Here is a 27899-nt window from a genome sequence, read left to right as displayed (position 1 = left end):
TCTTTCTGCATCTACAAGCCCTGCTCTCTACTCAGATTTTTCTCACAGTGCTGTAGATTAAATATAAAAGGCAGTTTTCAAACAGTGATTTATTAAAAGAAAAGAAGTGATCAAAACCAGCCATGATTTGTATCGCTAAAGCTAAAGGCAAAGGCTGTTTCCAATGCACCATGACGACATTTAAATCTTTTGTGACCAATGCCTCAATTTTCTACATTTCAGCCTAAACAGCCAGAGACCTTATCTTCTCTTTGAGCAATGCTCCACACCAGAGAGCTACGTTTTGTGGAATATCCATAAAAAGGTATTTGGTATAGAAACTGTTGCTAATATTGGAGCAATTTTCAAACGGACATTGGAAAAAATGTATTTTTCCCAATCACCCGAAAGGAAAAATGATCACTAATATTATATCAAGACTACATATGGACAAGCACTTAGCAAAAATGAAAAGTCAATTCAGTTGAACCATACATACAGGGTCCAAGTCAACTATTTACAATCCAATTGATCCTCATTATCAAAGAATAACGTCAAATTCTCTATGTTACTAAAAAGGGCTAAAGTTTTTAAGTTTCCGGTCCTTGAAGCTACTATCCTACAGTAGTACTATCCTGCTCCAACACACCTGAATCAAATGAACGTCTTGTTACCAGGCCTCTGCCAGTTTTCATGGTATCCTGAAATCTGGCAGAGGCTCTCAACGTCTCTGCCAACATGTGTAGTTCAGTAGCTCTCGAGGCCTGGAGTTGGTGATTCCTGACCTTAAAAAACTCCAGCAGATTGAATCGAGTCATTGACTTGCAGGCAGTAGAGCCTCCTGTAGTTGTCTGATCTAGGAAAAATACAGAGCTAGACAGATAAACAATGTGCCAGTTTTCAGGTCTATAGAATGAAAAGGAAGTGCATGCAGTTAGTAAAAACTCAAAGGATTGCGTACACCTTGAAACACTAGTCTTGTTTCTCACTCTCTGAACTCCTGAGTCTCCTCCTCTGATAGGTGGATGATCTCAAGGCCAAGCTGGCTGCCCAGGAAGTGGAACTAAAGCAGAAGAATGAAGACGCTGACAAGCTGATTCAAGTAAGAGCGAATTGAATGCCATTTATAATCATTCAGTGGTGATTTCCTAACTTTGCTAGCCAGCAGGACACATAGGTATAGGTCTTTTTTACCCAGCTTATTATTTTATACATATATAGGCATTGCTGGCAATTGCAGTCAGTTGTAGTTTTGACCTGCCTAATTGTTATCACCAGCCTGTGCTGTTTCACTGCAGACTATATATACCAAATCTGGCTAATTCTCTGACTAAGCCCCTTGTGCTGCCCGCAGGAGGTTGGGATAGAAACAGAGAAGGTCACGAAGGAGAAGGTTGTGGCTGATGAGGAAGAACAAAAGGTGGCGGCCATTGCTGTAGTGGTCAGCGGCAAGCAGAGAGACTGTGAGGAGGACTTGGCCAAGGCTGAGCCGGCTCTGCAAGCAGCTCAGGATGCCCTCAACACCCTCAACAAAGTCAGTTCCTCTGCTATCTCACTCTCTGCCATATTTGGTTTGTCCCATCGCTCTTTTTCTGTATCTTAATTTTTGGTTTCATTTAAAAAAAAAAAAAAAGAGTTGTACTTTGATCTTTTTTTGTGGACTTGACTAGTGAGAAAAGATTATTAAATCACAGGGTTTACACGGGCCTTTACTGGAATAATGCTGTCTTTATGTTGCGTCGACATTTTACTTTATCCTTGCATCCCATGCAGGTTTAAGAGCTGGCTGGGGGATTTTCGAAAACACCCTCTGTGTTTAAAAGGTGCTCTCTGTTCAAACAAGCAGAACAGACAGTTCAATCACTGCTCAGAGCTCTCTCCAGATTCCTTAATTAGAATTCTCTGTTGTCGTCTCAAAGTCAGCACAGGTTCTTCTTCCTTTATTCTAATCCCCTCCTTTTTTCACCCCCACTTTTTTTTCCCCCGCTCAGAAGACCAGAGAGATTGCACAGTTGCTCAAACTCAATTAAATCACGCACTCCCTCTTCTTAACTTTCACAATTCCCTCCTCGTTTTCCTCTTCAGAATAACCTGACTGAGCTGAAGTCGTTCGGTTCTCCCGTGGCGTCGGTGACCAACGTCACGGCGGCGGTCATGGTCCTGATGGCACCCGGAGGCAAAGTCCCGAAGGATCGCAGCTGGAAGGCAGCCAAGGTGATGATGGCCAAGGTGGACTCCTTCCTGGACTCTCTGATAAACTTCAACAAAGAAAACATCCCAGAGGCTTGCCTGAAAGCCATCCGGCCTTACCTGCAGGTGAGCCTTCCTAGTGGCTGGTGGGTCGCCAAGCACTCTGCTCCAACTTCTGCTAATAAATCCTAATTTTAGCAGGCCGTGATTATAATGACAGAGGCACATTACGGCTGTCAAGCATTAAAATGACAGCCAGAGAAAATCAAGGAGTAAATTAAGTGTTGCAAATTTAACAGCTGCCCTGATTATGAGGTTCAATGAAGCAGACACGAGGCATGGCAGTGCAGCAGATAACACACACTTCTGTTTCTTCAGAACGCTTATATAAAAACGTTCATCTTTTTGAACACGCTCTTTGTAGCGATGTTAGAAAAACATAGCTGTGTAAAAAAATTTGGACATCCTATAACTGGGCTTTACATGTAAAAAAAAACCCTCTAAAATACCTCAAGGCTTAAAGTGAGGAGTGGGGCAAATGTTCTTCAATCCGATGTTGGAAACATATGGCTACAAGAAACGTCTTGCTAATGCTATTTAAACCAAAAAGAGTCAGACCAGGTGTTAGAAGGCATGGTGTCTCAACCTTTTAATATCTTCTGTTCAATAAGTTGAATTTTTGTTCATTAGGTTTTGTTTTCTTATCTAAAAAATGAATCAGTTGAGCTGAATTTTAACATTGTGTAATAATTTTTTCTCATTTTATTTTTACTTAAGCTTCCATTGTGACTGCCTTCAGCTAATGTTAACCTTTCAAGCAAATTTTACTGGCAGATATCTGTAGGATTATTGAATATTTTACACGCCGTATTTGCTTGACATCTGAAGCCCCTTTGGGACGTCCTTTCAATTAATCTGACAGCAGCAAAATGTGGCAAATAAAGTCTTAATGAGCACCCCAGTCAGTCTTCCTCCAAAGTCCCAGCTGAATTCTTACCAAGTCAGGTCTTGTAACATTTAAATGTCACTTTTTACCTCGTCACATATCTGCCCTGCCTCTATTCATTCGCATTAATAGATTAGTTGCAGCATTCCGGGGTGGCTCACACGTTTTATTTTTGCTCTTTACATTAAGCTTAAAAATATGCCGAGCATCAATTTGTTGTGGCACAAATAGACACTGCCAGTCAACCCCAGCCTCACATTGTTTGGATTTGGCCAAATTGTAATTGCATGACATTTTATCATTTTGGTCAATGTTGCAATAATGAAAAACGGACCAAAATATCCACCAAGTAAAACACAAGACAATGAGTTGACGAGCTAAAATGCCAGACCTGCAATTTTTTTTACATATTTAAAGTTTATTATCCAACTTAAATTTTCAAAGTTATGAGATTAGGAAATAATACACTACATATATTATGAGTTTTTAGTTATTACACTTTGTCTAGTCATTTAGATTTTTCCAGTTATCTAATTCTGTGCTGTCCAGTAATCCTCCTTTTGCTAACACCTTTTCTATAATCTTTAAAAGGCAAAAATATTTTAATGGTGATCTGACCAGCCAGTTTTGATCTGTTCATCATAAATTTATGAACGGATCTCTATAGATGTGTTTACCTTTTTGTGTGTTAGAGATACATTAGTTTTGCAGTCAACAAATTACAAAAATGACCTTTAACTCACAGCAGGGGGAACAAGTTATTGGACTGTAAACAAATTTCATAAGCAGACTTCTAATGCTCAAGAGAAAACTAAGATTCCACAAATAAAGCCTTTTCTTTTTAAGTCATACACATCTGTATAAAATTACAAATGACTTTTCATTAATTAATTTTGCAACCAGGGGTTAGTATGCGTGTCATAAGGTTGTGATGTTGGGTCCCCTTCTAATCCAAATAGCTACGTGTCCATGGACAAGGCCTTTAGTCTCACATTCCCACTTATGTCCTCACCATAAGGATATTTCACTAAACTGTTACATGTAATAGATGCAAATAAATCCCCTCTTTAAGCTGCTTCTGCTTGTTTATACATCACCAATGGATTCCGCCATGTTCTACACAGATTAAGACACCTTTGCTAAACAGCACCGAATGTTCAGCAGGGTAAACATCAAGCACTTTGCATAAAAATGCATATCATATATCTCCTATTCTGTTTGAGGTGGGGTTTTATATGCAATAAAGAATATACCACTATTATTTTTTTATTTATAACCCCCCCACCCCCCCCAACACCTGAGGCATCTGGCTGAAATCCAATGGTGTTCTGTATTAATATACTTCACGAAAGTCTATTAAAGGTGAAAATGAACAAACTATCAAATGACACAAGGCAAAGTGCTGAGTTGTGTTTTAGCCTCAAGTCCTGCGACCGATTGTCTCATTAGCCTTCTGTCAACCCTACATCATACCACTTGGCCTAAAGCGGCTTTACTTTTACATGAGTCACTACCTATCTTGGTGGCTCAGAGGTGTAATCACAGTGGGTTGATTCCAACCCCCCCTTGCTGCCTCAGGCCTTTTAGATATTGGCCTGAAGGCATCAAGTCCCAGCTTGAAGTGTGAAAGAAACATTATCCCAATCGTAGAAAAAAATAGCTTCTTCGTGGTTATGGTTTAAAATCCAAGTAACATCCTGGATTTCAAATAAACTACATCATCCTGTGCAAGATAGAGAAAAGGAATCCTAGTCATGAAAATAAATATATATACTTTTTTAGCGAAACATCTTTAATTGATGATTTTATCTCAGTGTCACTTTGTAACTCATATAAAGTCATTCCAGACTTTAAGCAATTATAAATGGATTTTTTCTGGTTCAGGTTTGGCGCAGAGCATTGGACCACCTGGTCTTCTACTAACAAATTGTAATTCTTACACCAGTTACCCCGATGACATGGCGGCATGTTTTACCTAATACCATTCAAATCTAGGTCTGTCGCACTCGCAAATTTTGCTGGATGATAAATTGTCCCAATAATTATTGTGAAAGAGCAACATTGTTTTTGTGAGACCATTTTCAAGTAATGGCATAACAATAAAAGTTTGGCTTCTCAAAGATCAATAAACGTTAATTTTGTACTTAACAAAATTAGCTGGAAGATATTTCAGATATCCAAATCACATTAAAACATGACAACCAATAATAAATAAAAGTGGAAAAAAATTATCAAGCTCATTTTACTTTTTCATGCGATTATTTGCTTATTTCGACAGGCTAACTTGATTACAATAAAAGTTAAAGTCCAAATTTGAGTTATTCTATTTATTTAATATTTCCATTGAGTTTAACTGATTTCATTAATGTATGTAAATGTAAGTTCTTTATGCAGTTATTTTTACCATGAGTGACAGGGTTTAAATACCATCAGCAAACAAATGCTAATAAGTCCTGTTGGATAAAGTAACTGTTACTTTGATTTGTCTCTAGTTATAGGAAACAACGGGAGTAGAATAATTTCCCCAGAAACCTACTTTGGTTCCTGCAAATGATTCTTACCATGGAAATGTAACAAATGACATGTTTACCAATTCCCAATTTATACCGACATGAGCGATTTGAGTGATGAACCTGACCAAGGTAAAGCGTTGTTTCAAACCGTTCTTCATCGTTTTGGTTCCCTCTAGAACCCAGAGTTTCAGCCAGACCTGGTGGCCTCCAAGTCTTACGCAGCCGCCGGTTTGTGTTCCTGGGTTCTAAACATTGTCAAGTTCTACGAGGTTTACTGTGAGGTGGAGCCCAAACGCCAAGCTCTACGCAAGGCCAACACTGAACTGGCTGCTGCGCAGGAGAAGCTAACGGCCATCAAGAGGAAGATCAACGTAAGTTGGATTAATGTCGGGAATAATAAAATAGATTTTTACGGCGGGACGTTGTGATTGAATTTCTAAAGAAAATTTAGTTTAGAGAAAGCTCTTTTTTCCTACCTCATTTTTTCAGTTCCTTCTGTTCTCTGTGTCTTAAGATTGTCCTCCTCTTTCATTGTCTATTCTTCTTTCTTTTATTTGACTTTCTCTTTTCCTTCCTTCAATTTCCTTTCTTTATTGAATCTTTCCCTTCATATATCCTTACTTCTGAACCTGTGTCCATACATTTTTCCTTTTCTTCAACCATTCCTGATGACTTCAATCCTTTCCTTTCCTTCCCTGGTGACTTAATTTTTGTTCTCAATGTCTTCAGAATACATTTCTTGAATTCTGGCTTTTCTTCTTTATGTTTTTCTTTTTCATTTTTGTGTCCTTCTTCCATGTTTATCAAGTCTTGGATTCTTGCTGGTTCCATCAATAAAGTCTGGCCTGTATAGAAATGTCTACCATAAATGTTCGGTGTCTTTAGAACTTAAAAAGGGAGAAATAAACTAAGAACTCTGGTAATTTGAGTATGAAAAAGTCAAAAGTCTGTTTCAGAACACTGACTTCAAACAAATCTCTTTTTTTTTAAAAGAAAGTTTTGGTATTAATGTTGCAAATCGTTGCCATGATCCTTGAAGGTATACTTTTGTTTGCATTTTCCGTATCATCACTCCTACGAGTCAATATCCAGTGACAGTCGTTAAAAAAAATCTCAACTTTAGTTTTGGGCTGACTGAGAGTTGAATAATGACTCGTGAAAGTAGACAACGCCGCCTGATTTGCGAGACATCAGCGAGGATCAACAACTCCACCAAACCCCGAAGATACGCAGTATATTAAGAATCTGATGGCGCACAGACAAAATGGAAACAGCCACAAGCTGTGTGAGCGGCGGCAGAAAGTCAGGATATGAATTATTTTATCAGCCTTTGAGTGACAGTTGACACACAAGCTCTTCCAGTAATTATACACCGCCAGCTTTCCATCAATACAAAGCTGGTGTAAGTGCTTTAAAAGACTTTTGCTGTTCATTAATCTAAAACCAAATCCATCACTCCCCCCGTCGCCGTTGAAAAGGCAGCTGTAAATAATTGTTGCTCAGTGGTATTTGACATTCAGCTCATCAGAGGTCCGGAGAGTCTCAGCGGAAAGCAAGGCCTGCGACTCTGCGGCAGATGCGCCCGCTTACATCAAAACCTGCAGAGTGCGGCGCGTCGGCTGTTAATAAGATCCAGCATGACTTCTCGCTGTCATTTTTCAGCCTTCAGTCAGATCGCCTGAGCAGAGACTGGCTTTCGGAGCCAAGGGGAATTAGCAACCCTCAAGCTAATCTACTGAACCTGTGTGCTTCTCCACCGATTAATCCTGTTTGTCCTTGTTATAATTGCTTCCATATGCCAATAAATCCAACAAAAGAGGAAAAGAGGAAAGTTTTATCCAACTTGTCTCCTCCCTCCCTCATCCGAAGCTACTTTTATAAGCCCTTATGTTTTACTTGACTTCATCAACAAATTAATAAGTGCCTAATATGTTTTCTTCTCTCTCTTATTCTTTGTGTGTGTGTTTTTGGTTCTTTAAGCACCTTAATGAGAACCTAGCCAAGCTCATGGCAAAGTTTGAGAAAGCCACTGCGGACAAAGTGAAGTGCCAACAGGAAGCAGAATCAACGGCTCGCACCATTTCACTGGCCAACCGCCTGGTGAGGAGAACAGCTGCAGGATAACGTAGAGCACAGGCTAACCACTAACAAACTGTTTCCTGTTTGATTTACAAACATTGCATGTTGTAAAGGTATTCACGCCCCTTGAACTATTTCACATTTCGTTACGACCACAAACCCTGATGTATTTTTTTTTTTTTACCCCTCCAGGGGGTCTTTTTGTGAGCTCTAGTGTCCCTTATATGATAGTGGGCTGACAGGAAACGAGGAAGGAGAGGGGGGAAGACATGCGGCAAATGTCATCGGGTCCGGGAGTCGAACCAGCGACGGCCGCGTCGAGGACTCAAGGCCTCCAAATACGGGTCGCGCTAACCGCTACGCCACCACAGCACGCCCACCTTGATGTATTTTAAAGGGATTGTAATTGATAGGCCAACAAATTAGCAAGTAACTATATATATATTTTTACAAATAAAATCTGAAAGCCTCGTACATTTGAATGCATCCCTCGAGTTCTTCTCTGTACCACCAACTTTTCCGATTTTCTTTTGGGATATTTCTCTACCACCTTCACATATCTACAGACTGAAATTTTTACGGCTTTTCTTTCTCTCTTCTTTTTTTCATTTGTGAAAAAAAGCTCCCACTGTGGATGGACAGCATGTGTGAACACATATTTCAAGTCTTGTCACAGGCTTTCAGTTGGACGTAGATCTGGACTTGGAGGCATTGTTTTGCTGGGAGGAGAATCTCTACTCCTCTTTCGAGTATTTTTCGGATTTCAACTCGCTTCCGTCTGGGGTTCCCCTGTATTTAGCTCCATCCATACTCCTGTCCTCTCTCACTGGCTTTCCTCCCACTCATGAAGAAAAGTATTCTCACACTGAGATATTAACACCATGTTTCCCCAAAGGAGGATGTCTCCATGGTGACATTTCCCCCCTACACATGATGTTTTGTATGAAGACCAGAAACATCAGTCTCACTCTCACCTTACTAGAGGATTCTCTTACATTTTTGTGTTTTTTAGCTGTGGCTTTCTTTTTGCGCTGTTCCATAAAGATTATATTTATGGAGTAAGTGATTTACAGTGGTCACGTCTTTCATCTGATCTGTAAATCTTAAACTCCTGCATAATGACCCCATGCCTCTCGCTTCTCTGTAGGTTTAAGCAAATGACCGTGTCTTTGTGGATTTACAGTTGTTCAAAGCTTGAGATATTGTTTTATAACCTTAACCCACTTTTACATCTTTACCCTTTTTTTTAAAACATCCCTGAGGGCTTCTCAGGACAGGTGTTTAGTAGAAATACGTTCCTCAGTAAAATACATCAAAGCTTGTGGTTCTAATGTGATAAAATGTTTCAGTGGTTCTGAAGACTTTTTAAGGCCTATAATGTTTATTATACCGGAGAATGAATGAAATGCTTTATTCTAGTTTTGATCACATTGGAGTTTCTGTTGTGTCATGTTTTTGTTTTATTTCTTGTAAATGTAGTCATAATGGCTTACTGATGATGAAAAATGTGCACCTCAGAAAATTTCAATAAAAAAAAATAGTTGTAGCGTATTTATAGAAAGTAGAATGGAAAGAAAAAGTGTGGTAGGAGAATGCACACCAAGCTGGGTTCAGTGACCTTGGTGTTAATAATCAAATGTTTCTAGACATTGAATTTAGCATATTCATTATTTGTAAGCCATAATCATTAGACTTACAAGAAAGAAAAACTTGTAACACTTCACTCTTTATCTAATGAATCTATATAATGTAGAAGTTTTACTTTCTGAAATGAGAATATTGAACATTTCCAATTAATTTTTTTTTTTTTAGCTTTACTCGTAACAATCCTTTTCTAACTCCAATTAAAGTCCCTGATACTTTTATTAACATGCAAATGGACCTAATTCTGTCTATGTAGCTCATGTAGCAGCTTCATGCAGCGTTCCAGTCTTTTTGTTCACACACTCTTTAAACACAGAACCTAGCATTAGCACAGAGACGTGAGATAGTGACTCATTCAGCTGCTAAGTCCCTCACTTGTTGACTGAAATCCTGCTTACTGTCTTTGCTTAGTTTAAAATGAGGAACTGGTACGTTAATCCAGTGTTCTGTGACTGTAATCTTGTGACACTCTCTGTTTTTGTTTTTTTAAATAGAAGTATACAATACAATATACAGCAGATCCATGAGATTAATTTGCTGGAGTCTCTTGGTTAGAAACATGGTTGAGGGAGGTTCTGCCTCAGTAGTCAAGGGCGCTTGTCAAACATAAAACTCTCTGTAGAGAAAAGGAAAGAATCAAATAGGAAGAATATTTAGAATGGATGCTGATCAATGAGGATAGTATTTTAAATTTGAATGTAGGTGTACTATTAAAGTAGAATACTGTGACTAGACTGAGGGCTGCATGGTGGCACATTTATTAACAGCGTTGCCTAGCAGCGAGGGGGTTTGATTCCCCCACCTTAGTCATTCTGCGCAGAGTTTGCATATTTCCCTCCTGCTTGCTTGGGTTCTCTCCAGGTACTTCTGCTCCATCTTACAGTCCAAAAAAATACTAATTTTTGGACACCCACAGGGCATCCCAACCACGAAGGAACAACTTCAGCTTTATCCTCTCAAAGCAGAGGAGCAGCGGCTCTGCCGATGACGCAGATTCTCACTAAGAATCTCATTTCCACAGTCTTGTTGTTTCTCACCTTCACAAACACAAAATCTTTCTAAGTATTTTTGGTCTACTTGCTAGTGCAAGTAGACCCAGTGTACAAGTTCTTTGTACACTCGAACTTGAACTTTGAGTTTTCATCAAAACACAGAAGCTTATTTTTAAGTCAACAACTCCTTAATATTGATTAAAAAAAGTAGTGCATACTATCTTTTCATATTACGGAGTCTTGCTTTAATACGAGCCTCTATTTCTAGCTGAAAAGTTACTTGTAACTTAGTTTTGTCTTATATTTGCTCTAGAAACTAGACCAAAAATACTTGGGAAGATTTTGTGTTTTCTGCAGTTCAGTCATGACCCCATATCTCCTCACCATGAATGAGAGCTATAATTGCCTTGTGACTTTTAGCTTTAGAATCTGTTCCACTGAACACTTGGCAGGTATTGGAGTTAGAAACACAGGTCTAATCATTCAGACCAGTGACAGCTGAGTGCTTTGCTACAGAACACAATTAGCTTTATAAATGTTAGCCTGGGTTTTCTGGTTTGTCTCAGCTGCTCCGGTGCTTCCTGTCAAAACTAATGGGCTCTAGATGGTTTTAGTCAATGAAGATGAATGCTTAATGATCACTTTTAAATATTAAATGGATCTTGATGTATTGCTAATATACTCAAAGTCACATTCTTTAGTCACATGGCATTTTACTTACAAGGCTTTTACGACTAAAGATTTCTCAGATAACAGTTTTTGACAGACTAATTCATAATATGTCAGCTATCAGTTTAACTTTGTAGATATAGTGTACATTTAAGTTATCTGCTGTCCAGATATGTCGATATGTACATAAGTGATTCTAAATAATATCATCAAAATGTCTTTCTAGGATTAGCATTAGGAATACAGAGCATAAGTTTGCAATTATAAACGTTTACACTCAGGTATTTTTAAAGCTGTCAGGTGGCGGGACTTTCTCTCTCACATGTATGTTGCACACAGGCACAGCATTTACTTAAATCCCACCATAACCCAGCTACGTGTGCATCCACTGCTGACTACAGCTAAACAAAAAGATGAGTGTTGACAGTGTTAGCACGATAATCTAAATTATTCAGAGAAGGCTTTCAAAAGGCCTGACAGGAGCAACAAAAAGCAGGAGAGGTTGCGCTAATCTGCCAGTCAGTCCTGAATATCAATGCAAATGCACCTTGCAAGTGCACATTGTTTCCGCGACGGGTGCTGAGCTCCCAGTATATGTGTAAAAGCGTCCGGCCTCTCGAGTTTGGCAGAGATAAGATATTAGCGTGAGCCGTATTCATCAGTGGAGGGAAATTGGATCACTCCAGCGGTAAAAAGTGGAGGTGTTGGAACACGAGCCGAGATGTTATAAAGGAGATGAAAATCTAATAAAAAAAGGACTTGGAGGTTGCAAATCATTGTTGTGGTTGGGCGTTCGTGGGTTGGGTGCATCAGCAGCGGCATCCATAGATTAATTTAAGTTTGATTCAACCGAAATCTCTTTGGGGGGGAGGATATGCTGAGGAAGGAGAAGTTGCAGTGGAAGTAAAAAGGAAATGCGTTTTCTGCTCTCTGCTTGTGTTCCAGGTGGGAGGTCTCGCCGCTGAAAATGTTCGATGGGCAGAAGCGATAGAAAACTTTAGAAGACAGGAGAGGACATTGTGTGGGGATGTCCTCCTCATCACTGCCTTCATCTCCTACCTGGGCTACTTCACCAAACGCTATAGGCGACATCTGATGGAGAACTGCTGGAGGCCTTACCTCAGTCAGCTGAAGGTATGGGTGATTCTTATTTGGCAGCAACATTCCATGTCTGCACGTTTTGCTTAGAATTATTTTTTCTAAAATGTGCCAAATATTTACAACAATGTATTTTAATTATACATTTGGATGTTTGCCATCATTCAAATATACATTAAATGCATTTTAAATATTATTTTGTACTTTACACACCGTTTTGATGACACACATGCTCAATTTCATTATGTCCGCAGTGCAGTATAATAGACTTCCTCATAGCTCATAGCTAATGCTATTATTTATTAAATATCATCCAAATTTAACATCCTAATCAAATAATCAAACCACAATAGTCAACTAAAATCACAATAAGAAACTAAATCAATCATAACTAAATGTTCATGTCAGCCTCAGGAGATGATTGAGGATGAAGAGACGCTGATTTCTGGTTCTTCAGGTTCTGACAGGTCTGCAGTTCCTCTCCTGATCCATTCTAACTGATATAGCAGCAGCACACTGCGCCACAGCGGACAAATATTTTTGTCGACCGATGTACACAGTGTCTATCCTAACTCAAATTGTTCAGCTTATAATGCGCGTCTTTTCACTCAGGTATGTATTTTTAAAAGCATTTTTGCTTCTAAGGACATGGAGTCGGGTAGATGACATTTTAAAAAAGATGCAGGTTGATAGCAGCTCACCACGGCTGCGTAGTGTCTGTCTCTAGGTAACCGTGACGTTCAGCGTCGGTCCGTAGCGTTCTGGGGTCCTTTTAGCTCCCACCACTAGAATTTAGCTGACCTTAATATTTCCTGTGTTTTATTTTGGTCATTATTGTTAATCTTAGCGTTGATGTGTGTATGATAGGCGTTTGTATCGGACAGTTATCGGTTCAATACGGGACGCACATTTAACGGTCAAATACGGGGCGACTCCTTATTTTATGGGAAGGGTGGCAACCCTATTGATGGTTGCTAAGAAACCCCTAAAACAGCCAGTGGCTAGAATCGCCACCAGCTGTCAGTAACGATGGGTAAAAAAACACCGGTTTTTTTACAATACGGACATAAATGATTCATAGCGATATGATGTGTTACTATTTCAAGAATAAAACATATTATATAGTAAAAGGGACACACTCTTTTTAAGACAAAGTAATTTATCAAAATTTACATGTTTAACTATTTGTGGTCTATATGTAAATGTCCCTAACACATTCAGAGATAATGGTGAAAAAAGACACATGTAATTATTAATTTATCCAACCCTAAGCTTGCCAATTATTCATTTCTTATTGTTAAACATGTTAGTGTTGTAACAAAATATTTAAATCTTAAAATATTTTTTTTTTTTTTTTTCCAAAAGTCCTGAAGCCGAAATGTTGCTGCAAGAAAACAATCACCTGTATGTGGATCACATATACAGATACTATGCAAAACATTTGATAAGTTTTGCATAGTAAATACACTCAAATTTTCATTGGGGAAGTATATTGATATTATTTTACTAAACGGAGTAAAACTGAAGACCTGGTTCTGGTACGTGACAGTGTTTTATTTAATTAAATTCACATTTTTATCGCACATGTTAAAACCTGTAATTGGAGCTATTTAGTAGGATTCTACTTGTATTAAAGTAAGTCGAAGAAAAAGGCATAAATCAGTTTAACTCCTACAAATAGTGACTATTTAAATTACTCTGTGCATTGATCTGCAGCTAAAATGCTCAAGCTGTAATTTATTTTTCTGTAAAACAGGGAAGTCAAAAGTCTAAATGTTTACTGTAGACTAGACGTTTAATAAGTGCTTACAATATTTTACCTAGCAAGTGTTTTAAGTTATTACAACAGATACAGAGTATCTGTGCATCCTGCAAAAGTCTTAAATTTGTGTAACTGTTCTAAAATTAAGGTCTTAAAATATCTTAAATTCTTAAATTAAGTTGACCTTATAAAGATTAATCCTGGGTCTTAAATTTTGGCTATTTAATGTTATATATGCAATTTTCTGTCAGGCAGAAGCTTGAGTCAAGTCCAGACATCTTCCTTGCGTTCTGTGACTTGAGGTAGTTGAGGCTACCGCTAACATGTTGCTAATAAATCCATGCTAGTTAGCTATCTAACTTTGTGTTGCATGGAAATTTATTGCCAGTTAGGAGGATTACATTTGTTTTCATCGCTGACTCACTTCTGTAGCCAACCCATACAATGCTAGATCCATTTTGTCCAAAAGAATAAAAAAATCCTTTGGCACTTTGAGGGTTAAGGCTGTAGAGGGCTGTAAGCACAAACAAACCAGATTTTAGTAGTACAGCAGGATTCCCCAATCATCCCCCTATATTTAGAGTCTCTTTGGTCTTAAACTGCATTCAAGGTTCCATTAAAAAAGGTATGAAAAAGTCTTAAATTTGACTTGATGAAACCTGCAGAAACCTTGCAGATAAATCGCTGCTTCTTTCTATGGAATCAGGTTCCCATCCCAGTGACTGCAGACCTGGTGCCTCTGACCATGCTCACTGATGACGCCGACATCGCTGTGTGGCAGAACGAGGGCCTCCCGGCTGACGGGATGTCCACAGAGAATGCTACCATTTTAACTTCCTGCCAGCGCTGGCCCCTCATGGTGGACCCCCAACTACAGGGCATCAAATGGATCAAAAACAGATACGGTGATCAGCTGCGGGTGATCCGCATTGAACAACGAGGGTGAGAAATGTTTGGGGAGGGAGCTTGGCCACGGTTTTTGCAGTTCATACGGCTCAATGATTTTTTACAGAATTTCCCTCCTTTTTGCCCTGAAAGGTATCTTGATGCCGTGGAGAGAGCCCTGGCAGCTGGTGATGTGGTGCTGATAGAAAATCTGGGAGAAACGTTGGATCCTGTTCTTGGCCCTTTGCTGGGAAGAGAAATCATCAAGAAGGGCAGGTGAGACTTAAAGACAGGCATCCGACTTCACTGATATGTCACTAAATAGAAATGATTGGTAAAATCAGCTCACTGTGATTGAAAACCAGGTTGATGTTTACTTTGATATCTCTCAAAATGAAACTAATCCAGCTTTTCAATTGGTCGTTTTAACCTGTGGAATAAGAAATGTTTTCCACTTGCTTACAAATGCAGTACTACAATCTTAAATGTCTATGAATTTTTATTTAAATAGTTGAACACTTTGATCAACGGTCTGAGTCTGATAAAGACTGAAGTACACAAGAGTTTGGATTAATTTTTTCAGTTCATTTTAATGCAGTGACTTTTTGATGTTGTCTATATCCTGACTCTCACACCGGAACCCTCCACAAACATTTCAGATATATGAAGGTCGGAGACAAGGAGTGCGAGTACAGCCCCAATTTCCGTCTCATCCTGCACACCAAGCTGGCCAACCCTCATTACCAGCCGGAGCTGCAGGCACAGTGCACCCTGATAAATTTTACAGTGACCAGAGACGGACTGGAGGACCAGCTGCTGGCGGCAGTGGTCAGCATGGAGAGACCTGACCTGGAGCAGCTGAAGGTAAGAAGAGGCAGAGGAATAATATCTGAAACTGTTGGGCAACAAGGATGTTTTTCATAAACGTCAAAAGAGATGTAAATGTGAATCTGAGCAGACCTGAAAGGAGAACATGACCCACTCATCGGCTTTCATCAGAGGATAAACAACGATTCGCGTTATGCTGCCTGAGTTTTACGCCTAACATCTCCTCTGAGCAGGTATAATTAAAAGAAACAGACAGAGAAGTGCGAGGCCTCCACAAAATGGGCTTAGCACTCCCGCTTGTCATTATCCATCTTTAACACAACGTGTCAGCGAGAAAACGTCTGTCTCGAAACATCACAGGAGGCTGCGAGTCTGGGCTCTTTGATTCAAAGACAATCAGCTAGCGCCTTTGATTAACGCCTGGTGGATGTCTGATAATTATGAGGCTTACTGTAGGGTGCCTACTTAGGGAAACTGCTCAGCCGGATGCATGCATGTGCCTGTGGGCGTGTGCGGGCGTGGGTGTGTGTGTGTACTAGCGTGGGAGTGCATGCACTGTATTGTGTGCATAAAAAATTGTGTGTGCTAACATGGCTTGTAAATGAAATGGAGTTAACCAAAAATTAGATCCACTTTAAATGTGCAAAGCGTACCTATAATAGAAGCATATTATGATTTTTTTTTCATGTATTGCATCCACTTTGAAAGGAATTTCACAGTTTTAGCTAGTGACACAAGTACATGCAAGCATTAAAAATAAAGCAGCAACAGATTTAATGTTAGAGCTGCAACAATACATTCACTCAAGATATGCTTCCATTTCTACTACTAGTGTATCTAAAATATAATGTATGCTGTAGCAACTACTTCCTGATTTTTCGTGTCAAATCAACAGGTAGGAGAACACAAATGGTTATTTCAAAAATACAGCAATGCTAACAGAAAGTAAAACTGACTGTTGGGATGAATAAAGCAAAATAGAGTTATTATTGAAGGTTTCTTTGAAAGAAATTACATCAACCCTGTAGGGAGTATGTGGTCTGCACTTAAAAGTCTCATCTGTGCCTGGAAATCTAAATGATTTGTTGGTGTGAAAAATGAGAAAATGCAGATCATTTTAACTGTTAATTCAGCCAAAAAGAGTGCTCATATGTCACTGCACATTTATTCCAGAAGCTTATTGATGGCTACAAAAAACATGGGGTTCAAGTGAAACTAACAAACATTTGTGTTGTAGTATGGATAAACTTGAAATAGTTTTAACTATGTGAACTGTAAGGAAAAACAACTATGTCTTACAGTGGCTAGTGTTTTTACTGACAGAGTAAAGGCAGTTTAATTACTATGTCAGTGTCAAAAAGAAGAAAATGCAGATTATTTTAACTGTCAGCATAAAATGTTCTGCAAGTCTTCTGGAAACGTATTTAAGGGGTATTTGGGATCAAATCCAAAATGTTTTCTTCATTCAACTCATAAAATTTGCCGCTCACATGGCAATGAAATATCTTTACCAGTCAGTTGATCAAAGAGAGAAAGAAAAAAAAATGTCAATGCCACATCAAATACATTTCATATCCTGATGCAACAGAATTCTCAATTCCACACCATTGATCCCAGTATACATATTTGGAATGGGAGAAAATTAAGAGCAATGTTCTTACTTTAAACTTGTTACAGGACTTGATTTTTGAACAAATCTCTCTTATTACCATGTGTTTCAGTTTGCCAGGGTCGGACAGGAGCTTTATAGCAACATCCAATCCCACTTCACAACCTTTTCAAGTGTCTGACATCCTAACATAGTGACTCAGTGGTGTAGCTGTGGTGGGTCGGTTTTTATCCCTTGGTTCTTGTAAAATTTCCCAGAGCAGATCTCAAACTTTGATTCATTGTGACTTTTAAAATGAACTGTTGACGGTGAGGGGGGTAATTATGTTATGCAACTCTGATAATGCATGTGACAAACTCGGCACACTGTGTACAATAGACCATATATCTGGGCAACTTTTAAAAAGTAATGAGCACCACATAGTTATGATATACACAGTATGTGCCACTGTGTGAATGTAAATGGTGGTAATTAAAGAAAAACTCTCTTGATCAAAGCGCCAGTGCCTAACGATGCCTCCATGCCTTCTTATCCGCAATCTGCTCGTTTCATGCGAGTTGTTTGAAAATGGATTGGCCAATGGCGCTTGCTGTATCACAGCAATTAGTCAACACATTGACACACTTTCTGTGTCCCTAAAATGCGGCCCTTGTTAGTTGAATGGAAAGTCAGAAATCCCCTCCTTACTCGGAACACGTCTGGCTGCCGGCGGTGTCGTGTAGAGATTAGAGTGGAAGAAATCACAGGAACCCTGTTAGCGGCCCGGACAGATTTACTCTAAGAAAATCCGCTTTTGCATATTGATGGCTTTTTTTCTGGAGTCGCCCTCATTTTCATCTGGACTTCCTGGGCAGTTCTTCATCCAGACCTGTCGCTGTCGGGTCACCATCCATGGTCAAATCTTCATTCTTGACGAAGGGGAGAGATGAAGACTTAGTGGGGAGAAATGGCAGAATGCCAGAGATATTTTCAGCCTTGTGTCCTCTCAGCAAAATATTCAATGGAGTGAAATGTGATTTAATGACGCTTGTTTAATTAGCATTTCTCTCAGATCAGATGATACAGGAAAAAAAAAACAGCAAGATCTGGAACTCGCTTATCATTTTAATTAACACTGAAACTTTGAGGGGGTGTCGGGATCTCTGTGCACTCCCAGGCCTCCTTATATCTGAACACGGCTCGTACAATGAAGCTCTGAATGGCTTTTTGTTGTCTGTAAACAACCCAGAGTGATAACAATCATCACAATGATAGAGGAGCGCAAATTGCCTGTACCTGTTTATATTCCTCCAATATCTCTGTGCTATAATACCTTTAATGAGGTTAGCGTTGCTGCTCAGGCATAAGATGATTGCTAGGTGAAGAAGCTAGTTTTTAACCGAGCCAAATAAAGTACGACAGGCTTAAAATATCAACATGCCTTTTCCTTTGGATCTGCACAAGGCGGGTGTTTGGAGGGAGGGTTGTATCTACAACCTTTTCCCACCAAAGTTACCCCATCTTTTTTTGTCACAGTGAACTTGTGCATGCTGTGTCGCATTCTTGCACCAGACTAGCTTTTTCACAAACCTCCTTCATTAATGAGAGAAGTGTAATGCTCCGCTTCCTAAATTACCTTAACAGGGCCGCATCGTGGCACCCAGTAATCATTTGCCAAAAGAAATGATAGATGTAATATCTCATTTTAATACCAATTAGGGTGTTCTGCTGACTGGTTAATTGTTTGTTTTTCCCCAAGCTGGGGTAATTACAAGTACAATGTGCCAGAGGAAAGCTAATCGTTAAAAACTGACTCATTACTGCATCCAGTTGGGAATGTTTTAGTGCCGAAAGCTTTTCCCCCTCAAGAGCAGTGAGTACAAGCATGTAGAAGGTCACAGTTGACTCCGTCCACCATATAAAAAAAGCCCAATGTTATCATTACTGACTCTTGCAGAAACATACTTAGCATTCAAAAATAATACCAATTTATCCTGTTTGGAAGAAGAAAATAAAACCTCGATGCTATTACAGCGTCTTTCAACTCCAACCTGGTTATTAACAACAGATTTAGAGCATGTAATATTAACAACCCAGAGGCACAATACATTTTTAAAAATTGAAATGAATTTGCTTTCATGCAAGTAAAATAAAATATTGTTGCTAAGATGGATCTCTTAATTCAACTCCTCCTTTTGTGTGATATAATTGCAGGGGAGGAAAAATGATGTAATATTCTCTAGTGATTTTTCTAAAGTTTTTTCATTTAAAAAGAAATGAAACGTCTCACTTGTAATGATAGTTCAGTATTAATGAAAAACCAAGGAATGTGAATAATATAAAAAATTAAAAGAATTGAATAATGTGTGCCAGTCCATCCCAGTTTTCAGTGTTCTTGAAGAATAAGCAGATGTTTCTCATTCAAGGTTTTATAGTGCTTAGCCCCGCCCTCTAATCACTTCAGTACAATAGTCATCCTTTAACAGTGTATTATAAGCCAGGCAGGCCACCAGGCTCTACTTGTCTCCCCACCAGGGTAAATGTTGTTTCCACCTCCGGGCTTTGGTAAGAATATGTCGAGATTTGGGTCATGTTCAGTATTTCTCTTCTTCCAACCATGGAAGATGGAGTTGATGCTAAGTCGACTATTTTTGGTAACATTTTGACCACAGGATTTTCCTCCTTTGAATCATTTAGGGGTTCACTGGCACATCAAAACATAAGACATAACCCCACTGACAAAAAATCTTAGCAAGGAACACTATGTCATTTGAGGCGACTCAGAAGACTTAAGTTCTGATGGAGATCTTTCTGTACATCCTGATTAGGATGTTCTAAGCAGCAGCTACGGTCCCGGTTAAATAAACTTCCTCAAGTGCCGCTTAACAACTTAAACTTCACCTCCCTCCTCAGATTTTCTGTGGAATTAAGATCTTGGGACAGATTAGGACATAACCCTAATCTCTTAATTATTTAGCCTCTCTGTTTGTCTCTTGATGTCATGTTTTTAGATTTGGACATGCTAGCAGCGTCATACATGCCCCACTTTTAGTGTTCTGGCTAAAGAAAGAAGATTCTCGGCGAAGGCACCCTTGACACCCTTGTTGAGGACAAAACAAAACGTTGTTTTTCACAATATATTCATCCACATAAACTTTGTGCAGTGCTAATCTAATGTTAGCATGTTCACTCTGATTTGGTAGGACTAGTTGATACCCTTTGTTTTAATCTGTTTTTTCCAGTCAATCATATGCAAACAAAACAAACAGCAGAGCGACGACAGGTCATAGAGGCTGAGTTTCACTAAGACGTTTTGGTACCAATCACTTAAAAATTCTGCGATCAGGAACCTGAGCTGATGTCCTGAATCAGAGTGGAACATCTTTAGTAATGTATTAATTTTTATTTTCGATGTAGTTTTGGACATTCAGTCGTGCATTTGACTGCTTTGTTATATGTAGAAATATTCAAACCATTTGATGAAAATCTAGCTCTCCCCAAAGAGTCTCCCTCCTTATAATGAAAGAACCATAATTCAAAGGTTGCAGAAGAAGGTTTTAAGGGAAACGTCAGCAAAGCCATTATTAAGCAGAAACACGAAACCTCTATATGCTGAAATGAAGGACAAAGCAGGATGAAACAACGAAATACTTTGCCCTGTCGACTTTGTTCTCACAACGCCACTCAAACACAATTCTTTGAGAAAAAGTTTAAGTTTCTCCTCTGACACTATTGTGGTTTTAAGCTAGAACAAAGAGAAAAGACTGCCAGAGTCGAAGCTGTTTTTAGACGGCATAGTATGTTAATCCATATGATGTGAAATTCTTTGCCCACCTCCTGCCCGGCGCCTGTAGTGGTCCATAATTAAAGACATTGTGTTTTGCAAGAGATTAGTCATTATCGACATGGGTGGGTGCGTGGTTGTTTGGGTAGTTCCCCATCAAAGCTCCCTTCCCTCCTGTTTGAATCGATGGCTTCCCCACGCTGAGGTCGGCTGGCAGAAGTTAGAGGTGGGCAACCAGACGAAAGCGAGTTAATCCATCTCCGAGCTCTGCCTTCATGTGTCCTTACAGCGATGCAGAGCGTATCGACCACTTCTGCCTTTGAGGCGCCCTTCAGTATGAATGTCCTCGTATTGACCCAGCATGTGTAAAATTCCTCACATTCAAATGAGAAACCTGCTAACATGTCGAAGCTTTTTACACCAAGTATTTCTTCCTTTCTTAGTCCGACTTGACGAAGGAGCAGAATGGTTTTAAGATCACCCTGAAGACGCTGGAGGACAACTTGCTCTCCCGTTTGTCCTCAGCTTCCGGAAACTTCCTTGGAGACACGGAGCTCGTGGAAAATTTGGAGACAACCAAACGCACCGCTGCCGAGATAGAACAGAAGGTTTGATATATATTAATGAAATATGTAGCTGATAGATTTACAGTAGCATGTTTCGTCCCATTGAGCCCTCTTTGTTAGGAATCTTTACATTTCTTTTCTTGACATTATGTGTCCAGTCCACCCAGCAAAACGTCTTCAAATCCATCAGATTAGGGGGTCATTTCTTGTCCACAGCTCTCTTAGGTGAACTCGTGCTTTTCTGGCCAGCAATTACAACACTTTAACTTAAGTTTCATAAATGATTTCTTTTGTTTATTTGGCTCTATTCATGCACTCACTGTGATGTTGACAAATCAACTCCTTCATTCTTAGCTCTCCAGCTGACAAATGGACATTTTAGGCCAAAACTTAACTTTTATTGGAAGTATTCATAACTTTATCCGCCTTGACAAATCCTCAATTTGATCTGAAGAAGAGTAATCCAAGGCTTTGTGCTGCCACCACCATGTTCGCTTGTGGATGTTGTTTGTTTTTTTGTTTTAGGAATATGTGGTGTAGCTTTTATGCAAGACATTTGAATACTGTAGGGCAAAAATTTATGTTTGTTTTCATCAGACCATTATTTTTCTTTGGAACAAAGCAATTCTGTCTTGAAATTCCATTATGGAGAATACAGAAGATTATACAACATGGGCAAGGCAACCAGCACTTGTTGGAAATTGCTGTAGCTCTTTCAATATTTCTATTGGCCTCTTAGGAGCTTTCTTGGCAAGCAATAGATTTCGTAGCTACTTTTCCCACTATAATGCAACAGTGATAGTAATTTTTACCAAGTTCAGTTCCAAAATAATGCAGTAGTTTGGCTGCATATTTTCAAAAAGTATCTGAAGAAAACAAGCCATAACCATGATGAGAGACTAATAAAAATCTCCCCAACCAATAATCAAATTGTTTGCTAAATAATGACAACACCATAAAACGATCTTAAAAACCCACAAACAACTAAAGAAGAACCTGTGGACACAATATGAAAGCACACACAGGAGCCAAGTATTAAATAATCAGACCAGTGTTCAGGGACCAGTAAGTGGAAGAGCTGACCTTTACAGCCAAATTACTCTGCCTTTGAAGAAGACAGCAGTCATAAAGTTCATAATCTTTCAGTCAAATTAGCTGCCAAATGATACCATGAACATGATCAGTTTTGATGGGGGTGATCTAAAATCTCTTTTCCAGACCATCTTCACTCTAAAACAGTCCCGTTTGTTTTACAACTCATCATTATCGCTGCTCTTTTATCCAGAGCTGTTTTCCCTAATGTCTTCAAGCATAATTGGGGGAAAAAAAATATTGCTTTTTGCTGTTTTGCTCCTTACAAAGTAACACTGTGACTCTAACAAGCTAATAAAAGGAAGCGGCGACTGTTTTCCGCCATTTCTAAACCCATTATGGTGTATGCTTTGCAAGACAGAAGAGCCCATCATACTGCTGAGATTTTATGTTGTCCATCCTTCTCCTCATCTCTGAGCCAGACTAACAGCAAGATTGCATTTCGCACCATCTGTGGTATTCTAGCCTCATAGCCTAAGTAGTACTTTAAAAATAATAACAATACATCCCTTCAATTTCCACACTATGACTTTATAAACAGCCAAATTAATGTAAAGGATCTAAATTCTTGTCCATACTCTCCAAAAAACAAACAAAAAACACAGTTCTTTCTATCTAGTCCATCCCAGTGCTACATAACAAATAAAAAAAATCATCGTACCAATTCAAAGTTCTAACCAATCACACAAAAACTTTAGGACACCACACATGAAGAATGTTATGCTCAGAATATGTCAAGAACTAGCAGCAAGAATTCCTACAGGAGGTTCCAGAGCAGAATGATGTCACTATACTGTGGCATCCTTAGGAAAAGGAACCAGTTTCTTTCTTCTTGCAAGGAAGGTATAGGCCTTAGGGTGACTAATAGTAGTAGGGAGGAAACATTGCTCATTCCTGAACTTTCTGTGACATCTTATTAAAGGTGTAAATAAAATAATGAGAGCAGGGTAATTTAATTTAATGAAATGACAAGGCATTGACTTGGTCTTAAGGAAAGGTAAGCTAGAAGACTTTTTTTGTTGTGATCTGGAACTACATAGAAAATTAAATTAGCTTGAAATTACAAGACACTTGTGGTTTCCTTGCGGTATAATGGAAAAAAAAAAACAACAAAACACTGACAGGAACAAACATGGCATCACTGAAATACAACAGTTTACTCTGCTTCTGCCAGAGCTAGAGAAGCTGATGAGTCACAGATGGTTTTAATCAACCCACAAGCTCAGATAATGTAAAACTCACATGGGAACTTGGGGGAAAAAAAGGAAAAAGAGCACCAACTTAACAGTTTCTTTGGAAATGTTGGATTTTTTAATATGCTAACTTAGCATTCTATCCCACTGACGAGAGCATTTTTAGTTTGAGTTGTTGTAAATCTCTAAAGTTGGCAATAACTAAACTATTTTAACTTCCGACACATTTCTTTGTTTTCCACCAAGCTCACAGGGATATGTCTTCTTCCTACTGAAAACTATTTATAAAAATAACTTTCCAGAACTTCACCTCAAGAAATGCAAACAAACCCTTTGATGGTCTATCTGTTTATGCATCAAGGTTACTGCAGTTTATTATTTTTCTTCCTGAATATTTTCCACTAATAAACGTTTGTTTTGCGCTTGATTTGTGCAGGGCAAATCTAAGATCACACATGGAGAAATTATTAAATGATTCATCTTGGTCTCTTTTATTTCCACATCACAAAAGCCTGGCATTTGAAAAAGGGTTTGTAGTCGTTTCAGAGCAACTTTATATCATTACCTCTTAGTAAAAGATTAAAGGCTCACTGTAAAAGTTAACAGACTCACATTTCACTGTAAGATTCTTCTCTGTTTTTCCTCCTAATTGGCCAACAGTAACTTGAGGCTTGTGTCAGCACAACTTATCAGAACTGCAAGCTTGAAATTTTCTAGTGTGGACTTGCTCTGCATAACACACAATGCAAAAACCCCTCACTCCTAGGTCAGTAGGTCACTTTGTCATCTAGTGTCTAAAATATTTATGCTGCAGAAAGTTTGTGCCAGTATAGGGCTAATAGCCTGTGCCCCCCTGTCTTCGTCTTGTAATAATTTAAATAAGTATTAGGCAGTTAAAAATTTACTTTTGCGAAGTTTATTACTTGGTCCCACCTAAACAAAAGTTTCAGTTCAGAAATTCTTATTTCCCCAGAGATTGTACCTCAAAGTAAATGCTGAATCATCTGTATGCAGAGCTGTTCCCACTGGGTTTTCTCTCTTTGACTTAGTGCCCAAAGGTTCTCTTTTCGTTGTCAGAATATCGGATCACATCAGCTTTGTTTCTCATCTCTGCTAGATGTTTACTGATGTCGCCGACATTTTCTTAGAGCACACTTGGAAGAAAGAAAAAACTACTACTACATCACTCTTAGTGTGCCTGTGAGAGAATGATCACTGCTTATGCAGATGTTCGTTTCTAAGCATAATTGCACATTCAGTGACTGAGAAAAATCTTGACGTAATACAAGTATTCCATGCGATGTGAGCCAGCCCGTTCAAATCTACTCTTCACCCGAGGTTGAATTTTTGTCGTTCTGCACAAGTCTGTGGGTGCACGTCTTCATATTTCAGCACACTGTCTCTTTGTGTTTAAACTGTGATATCTTTACTGCAGGTGAAGGAAGCCGAGGTGACAGAGGCCAAAATCAATGAGGCTCGGGAGCACTACCGGCCAGCAGCGGCGCGGGCTTCCATATTGTACTTCATAATGAATGATCTCAATAAAATCCACCCCATGTACCAGTTCTCACTCAAGGTAGCCTCTCTATTGACCCACTATGTTTCCTACCCACCTCCAGGGCTCCCAGAGAGGCCCGTCTTTACACTCCCCGCTTCTCTTCTCTCTTCCTCCTGGTTCCATTTGCTCATCATGTTTTATGCTCTTTGGCCTGTTTTTATTGTGTTTGTGGCTCCCTAATGTGGTTATGTAGAGCGTAATGTCTCTCATATTGTCAGCCAGCGAGCCTGAGAGAAGGCAGCCTGAGATATGGTTTGCAATCACTCCCGACTCTTCAGGTAGCTGCCTCCGCACAACTTATTTCCCAGCGTAATCAAATGAAAACACATTCAGTTTTTATACCTTTGACCTTACATGAAATAATGCACATTATAAGATGATATTTTTTTTTATGTACAGGGGTTTTAAGAAAGGCATAAATCTGATGAACTGAAATTGTACCACATTTCAGAGAGTTCAGAATAAGGCCAATCATTTCACAGTACATCAGCATGTTTGTTTTTTTTCTTGGATGAGTGAGTAAATAGTGCAATTCTTGTCAGAAATAAGGAATTGCTGCTCTTGGAGAATAACCCCCTTGTAGCAAAAAGCAGATAAAACTGAAAACAATTTTATTTATTATTTGAAAAGTCTTGCTTCTTAATACGTAATATTAAAAATTAACTTTTTTAAAGCTTTATATCATGTTATGTTATTCCATCATCAAAAACAAACCTGGAGTGTTGTTTTGACTCATTCATGTGTGTTTGAGGAATCCTTGGCAGCCATTTGGATGTGCTTTACCGCCTGTTTTTGCAAAGCTCCACCCATTTCCACAAAGCTCCGCCTTGGAGCTTCAGTCCCCAACATAGCTCCTGCCCCACTTGCTAAAGACTGAGAGGGTCTTTGTAAAGGGTAGCAGCTTCTTAAAGAGACACGCCAATTTCAGATTCAGCTACGATGCAAAAATCAAATCTCTTTGAAGTCATGTTAGATATATACATTTTCAAAGTACAAGGTAACATAGTTACTTGATTGTGCTATAAAATGGCACTGTATGCCAGAAACACACTTATCCCCTGTTTTAAAAAAATTATGCCATGATGCTACAAATTTTAAATCAAGTTTTTTAAAAAAAGGAGTCATAAACAACTCCACTGGCTTTTCTGACTGTTTGAAATCTTTGAAACATGGGCTTCACTCATCAGTTCATATTCTGGATACATCACTCAATCATTTAATCAGTGCGTAACTCCTTCTCTATGCACCGGTAGAGAAGAAGCTATCAGAGCATAGTTCTGATAGCTATTCACTGTAAACCTTCTGTGACAGATGTGATGGTGGTTCTAGTTTAGCTTTTTATTGTTTATACCCAGGTACCTTCCTGTGATGGTTCACAAAAACCTAATCATCTGAAATTTCGTGATTGAGTTTAGCCCTCTTTTTTTCTTACTGTGCTTAGTGCTTTAGATTAGAAACAAGTAACGAAGAAACATCCAGGAAATCCTAGCTTGCATCACCTTGCCCGTTTTTAGTTCCCCCCACTGTGCAAAATCCCCTTAAGCAGCAGTGACTCTTAACTCTTGTTCCATCATGTACTTCTTGTGGCTCTCGGCGATTGACTTTCACCTGCTGCTACGCCTGAGGATGGTGCGGATGACGAGAGGCATGGGTCTAGGCTATTCAACGAATCTTTCAGCTGAAATATTTTGCCATTGAAAAGCAGTGCCTGCATCTGTTCTGTCCCATTGCATGTTAAGCAAGTCAGATTAGGGTTCCACCTAAAATCGAGTTCCACAAAGTGCTGGACACTTAAGGGGGTAAAGTGTTATGGTATTTCTTACTAACCTAAATAAAATACTTTGATTTCTGACTTGACTGAGCATCCTTCAAAAGTTATGTTTCATTTGTATTTATAGAATTCTCAGCTGCTTTGTTTACTTTTTCTACACAGTGACTCATGCTGCTCAAATCACACTCAACAAAATTCATGTCAAATTTAATGAAACCCTTCTGAAGGTACCTATTTTGTGCTGGAGGTCCTCTTACGGAGATGCCTCTTTGTGTTATTGTTGTATATTGGCATGTCTCTTTAGTGGCTTTACAAGTACACTGACGCCAATTTGTAGCCCTCTTGAGGACAAAATTATCACCATAAAACGAGTCCTTCCATGCCCATTAAAGTGTATACAAACATTTTAATTTCTCCCCTGTATACAAGACGTAAGCCAACTCTGCAGCTTTGCAAACTGTTTCAGCATCTTTCTCCTGGAAAACTGACTGTGTCCTCCCTGCCCCCCTGCGTCTCCAGGCATTCGGGGTGGTCTTCCAGAAAGCGGTTCTGAAGGCCGACCCGGATGAGACTCTCGAGCAGCGGGTGTCCAATCTAATTGACAGCATCACCTTCTCAGCGTTCCAGTACACCACTAGAGGCCTGTTTGAGTGTGACAAGCTCACGTACACGGCTCAGCTCGTCTTCCAGGTAGGAAGGGGAGCTGCTTTCATCTTCTGCACTGTTTGTTTCAAAACCTCGCATGCCGTTGAATCAGCTGCT

The 27899-nt window shown here is 39.2% G+C and overlaps 1 protein-coding gene across 3 annotated transcripts in view; it reads left to right on the top strand.

Annotated features, from left to right (window-relative positions):
• The window catches only part of LOC102234985 (dynein heavy chain 9, axonemal), a 162541-nt gene that overhangs the window by 98336 nt on the left and 36306 nt on the right, over positions 1 to 27899 (top strand). For all 3 annotated transcript variants that reach the window (XM_005809964.3, XM_023341256.1, XM_023341257.1), the window contains 12 exons: positions 1001 to 1081; positions 1334 to 1513; positions 2065 to 2295; positions 5805 to 5999; positions 7609 to 7728; positions 11958 to 12146; positions 14579 to 14814; positions 14911 to 15033; positions 15417 to 15621; positions 21401 to 21565; positions 25244 to 25384; positions 27657 to 27827. In XM_005809964.3, coding sequence (XP_005810021.3) covers positions 1001 to 1081; positions 1334 to 1513; positions 2065 to 2295; positions 5805 to 5999; positions 7609 to 7728; positions 11958 to 12146; positions 14579 to 14814; positions 14911 to 15033; positions 15417 to 15621; positions 21401 to 21565; positions 25244 to 25384; positions 27657 to 27827 — 2037 coding nt within the window. The remainder of the gene's footprint in view (positions 1 to 1000; positions 1082 to 1333; positions 1514 to 2064; positions 2296 to 5804; positions 6000 to 7608; positions 7729 to 11957; positions 12147 to 14578; positions 14815 to 14910; positions 15034 to 15416; positions 15622 to 21400; positions 21566 to 25243; positions 25385 to 27656; positions 27828 to 27899) is intronic.

This window comes from Xiphophorus maculatus, chromosome 10 (genome assembly GCF_002775205.1).
Source record: "Xiphophorus maculatus strain JP 163 A chromosome 10, X_maculatus-5.0-male, whole genome shotgun sequence".
Classification (NCBI taxonomy): domain Eukaryota; kingdom Metazoa; phylum Chordata; class Actinopteri; order Cyprinodontiformes; family Poeciliidae; genus Xiphophorus; species Xiphophorus maculatus.
Note: the sequence above shows the minus strand (reverse complement) of the source record. Positions and strands in the feature narration are given on the sequence as shown.